The 4,176-nt window shown below is 38.5% G+C and overlaps 1 protein-coding gene across 3 annotated transcripts in view; it reads left to right on the forward strand.

Annotated features, from left to right (window-relative positions):
* The window catches only part of KNL1 (kinetochore scaffold 1), a 41,868-nt gene that overhangs the window by 21,738 nt on the left and 15,954 nt on the right, over positions 1-4,176 (forward strand). For 2 of the 3 annotated variants that reach the window (XM_037739432.1, XM_017530888.2), the window contains exons 7-9: positions 368-458; positions 1,045-1,161; positions 2,416-2,503. In XM_037739432.1, coding sequence (XP_037595360.1) covers positions 368-458; positions 1,045-1,161; positions 2,416-2,503 — 296 coding nt within the window. Of the gene's footprint in view, positions 1-367; positions 459-1,044; positions 1,162-2,415; positions 2,504-4,176 lie in introns of those variants that run through there. The other variant, XR_005200765.1, reaches the window with a different exon arrangement.

Here is a 4,176-nt window from a genome sequence, read left to right on the forward strand (position 1 = left end):
TGGCGAAATCTTGGCTCACTGCAACCTCTGCCTCCTGTGTTTAAGTGATTCTCCTGCCTCAGCCTCCCAAGTAGCTGGGATTACAGGCATGCTCCACCACGCCCGGCTGATTTTTGTGCTCTTTTAGTAGAGATGAGTTTCTCCATGTTGGTCAGGCTGGTGTTGAACTCCTGACCTCAGGTAATCCACCTGCCTCAGCCTCCCGAAGTGCTATGATTATAAGCATGAGCCACTAAGCCTGGCCAAATTCACCTCTTTTTATGTAGAAAAAAACTAGGAAGAGTTAAGCTAAGCATGACTATAGATCAGAGCTGGTTCATTAAAGCTGGTTTTGAATCCTGTGCTAATTAACTTTTTTGTATTTTAGGTTAAAGCTTTCTGCATCGAACCAAGATAAACTGTTGGCTGATATAAATAAGAACCTGTGGGAAAAAATGAGACACTGCTCTGACGAAGAGGTACTTTTGTCTTATTTTCTGAATGGGAATCAGTAAAGACATTCTGAACAATGTCTATTGTGAAATAAGTAACTATTACTTGGTCATTAGTGATGAGTTATTTAACTTATTTTTTAGGTGTAATGTGATACCAAGGTCTTATTTAATTATATGCAATTGTTAATGTGTAATATTTACAAACCTGAGATGATCAATTAATCAATTTAATTTATCAATTTAAACTTCAATATATAGTTGAAGTTTATTTAAGGTTCCCTCCTTCCTATTTGCCTTTCACTTAGTTTTAGACAAAAAAAAGATTTGTTTTAATTGATTAAATAGTAATTGGCCCATTTTATATGTGCCCTAATATATTAAAAGTTTCTTTAAGAGCCTGTCATTTTCTAATTAATAATATGAATAATCAATTAAAGACAGGAATCAAAACTAAAATCTTTTTTTCTGGTCTTAGACAATTATATAGAATTAAATTTGAAAATGACAAATATCCTGCCCTTAGGATGGGCAAATTGTAGCATTCCTAGACCATTTACCTATTCTGACTCATTTGTTTTAGTACAATGTACTCTGTAATTTTCCTTTTCAGTTACAGGACTTTGGAATTTACCTTAACAAAATAAAATCACGTTTCACCAAGATGACTAAAGTCTTCACTCACCAAGGAAAAGTGGCTCTGTATGGCAAGCTGGTGCAGTCAGCTCAGGTAATTTGAGACAGTTAACTTCATAGAAAGAAAGAGATATTAAAAATACTTTATAGTGGTTATAGAATATGAAGAATCTTCCTTAGAAGATATGTGAATAAGACTTGGGCAGAAACTTAAAATTAAGAGGTAAGGTTCAATTGTTAAAAGTGGCCGATCCTGACATCTTGAGGAATACTGGAATATAATTACCAAAGTGGATCTATGTCTCATCTTAAATACTATTATCCATCATACATACTGAAATAAAATATATAGGATTCTGGTCTCCCATTGCCAAGGACTATACCATAGTATTATCTTCTTCATAGTCCATACCTAGCTCTATATGTATGTACATGTGTTTAAAGTAGCATTTCCCAAAATAATTAGCTTTTTTAAAAGGCTCTAGATAAACTTCCCACCGGATGTGGTGGCTCACACCTGTAATCCCAGCACTTTGGGAGGCTGAGGCGGGCGGATCACGAGGTCAGGAGTTTGAGACCAGCCTGACCAACATGGCAAAACCCCATCTCTACTAAAAATATAAAAATTAGCCAGGCATGGTGGTGTGCACCTGTAATCCCAGCTACTCGGGATGCCGAGGCAGGAGAATCGCTTGAACCCGAGAGGCGGAGGTTGCAGTGAGCTGAGATTGCACCACTGCACTCCAGCCTGGGCAACAGAGACTAGTGAGACTCTGTCTCAACAAAAAAATACTTTTTAAAAAATTAGGTTTAAAAAAAAAAGATAACTTCAGAAAGCTGTAAATTCTATGACGAAAAAAAAAAAAAAAAAAACTTCCCAGTGGCCAATAAATTTGGAAATGTTGCAAACAATATGCCCTTTCAGAGAAATACAAATTTTTAAAAATCTAAACATAAATGCTAAATTCTTTTTGACCAATGTTTCCCATGTTTAGTTCATCATAGAAATATTTTTAAGTAATAAATAGTAATATATTCCATGGAACACATATAGAAATGGTAAAATAAAGTACCAAAATTAGTTCTATGTCAATATACTTTTTATATGATTTTATTTTTTTAATGAAATATTTAATAAATTTGTAAAATAAACTTATTTTCCAGAGTTCTTTTGGCTAAAACTTATTTTAATAAAATTTACTTTTGTTTTTTAAGTTCCAACTTAAAGCTTTGACTTTCATTTTAAGATTTGCCTGTTCATGATCCTGATAGAGCAATTATGTGAGCAATTTGAACGATTTGTAATACTTTGGAGGTTTAATTTGACAGTCTAATCTTTTGTATTTAGAATGAAAGGGAGAAACTTCAGACAAAGATAGATGAGATGGATAAAATACTTAAGAAGATCGATAACCGTCTCACTGAGGTGGAAATAGGTAAAGTATTTTAAATTCTTTTCCAAAAGAAAATTTAATTTTATATAAATGCTTTTCTACAGTAGAGTATTGGTGTCACTATATTGAAGACTTGTATTAGCAGCTTGAGATATTAAATTAGAGCAAATTGGCTGGGTGTGGTAGCTTATGCCTGTAATCCCAGCACTTTGGGAGGCCAAAGCAGGCAGATCACCTGATGTCAGAAGTACGAGACCAGCCTGGCCACCATGGTGAAACCCCATCTCTACTAAAAATATAAAATTAACTCTGGGTGGTGGTGCATGCCTATAATCCCAGCCACTTGGGAGGCTGAAGCAGGAGAATTGCTTGAACCCAGAGAATTGCTTGAACCCGGGATGCGGAGGTTGCTGTGAGCTGAGATTGCACCACTGCACTCCAGCCTGGGCAACAGAGCAAGACTCCATCTAAATGAGCGAATGAATGAATGAATGAATGAATGAATGCAAATTAAAGTTCCTTTACTATAGTCATCCGTAATACAGTCAACAAGAGCTGCTTAAGATAACCTAGACTAATTTTGTGTGTTTTTTGTTTTGTTTTGTTTTATTTTCTGAGATAGAGTCTCACTCTGTCACTAGGCTGGAGTACAGTGGTGTGATCTCCCCTCATTGCAACCTCCGCCTCTCGGGTTCAAGTGATTTTCCTGCCTCAGCCTCCCAAGTAGCTGGGACTACAGGTGTCCACCACCATGCCTGGCTAATTTTTGTATTTTTAATACAGCTAGGGTTTCACCATGTTGGCCAGGGGTCTCGATCTCCTGACCTCATGATCCGCCCACCTCAACCTCCCAAAGTGTAGGGATTACAGGCATGAGCCACCATGCCCAGCCAGTTTTGTGTTTTTATAACAGATGAATTTATCTCAGTTTGAAAACTGTCTATCCTTTCAGTTTGGCCTTTCAGAAGCCCAAGTTGTTAGTGTTACTCTGAAACTCCTTTCTCAAAAATCACATAATTCTGCTTAGTCATCAAATTTTGTTCTTCCCAGTCCTTAGCCATTTTGACCTCTTTCAGAATTTGACATTGATGAATGTTCTTTTTTGCCTGAAACATTCATCCCCTTAACCTGTGTGATAGTGATAGTGTACTACCTTGACTCAGTTGTTTTCTCCTGGCTGCTGCATCCAACTTCTCTGTTGGCCTCTTTTTTTTTTTTTTTTTGAGACGGAGTTTCGCTCTTGTTCCGCAGGCTGGAGTGCAATGACGCGATCTCGGCTCACCGCAACCTCCGCCTCCTGGGTTCAGGCAATTCTCCTGCCTCAGCCTCCTGAATAGCTGGGATTACAGACATGCGCCACCATGCCCAGCTAATTTTTGTATTTTTAGTAGAGACGGGGTTCCACCATGTTGACCAGGATGGTCTCGATCTCTTGACCTCGTGATCCACCCGCCTCGGCCTCCCAAAGTGCTGGGATTACAGGCGTGAGCCACCGCGCCCGGCTTTTTTTTTTTTTTCTTAAGATGGAACCTCGTTCAGTCGCCCAGTCTGGAGTGCAATGGAATGATCTCCAGCTCACTGCATCCTCCGTCTCCCAGGATTAAGCGATTCTCCCACCTCAGCCTCTTGAGTAGCTGGGGTTACAGGCACCTGCCGTTGAGCCCGGCTACTTTTTGTATTTTTGTAGAGATGGGGTTTCACCATGTTAGCCAGGC

The sequence above is a fragment of the Cebus imitator genome, unplaced genomic scaffold, assembly GCF_001604975.1.
Source record: "Cebus imitator isolate Cc_AM_T3 unplaced genomic scaffold, Cebus_imitator-1.0 Scaffold70, whole genome shotgun sequence".
NCBI lineage: Eukaryota > Metazoa > Chordata > Mammalia > Primates > Cebidae > Cebus > Cebus imitator.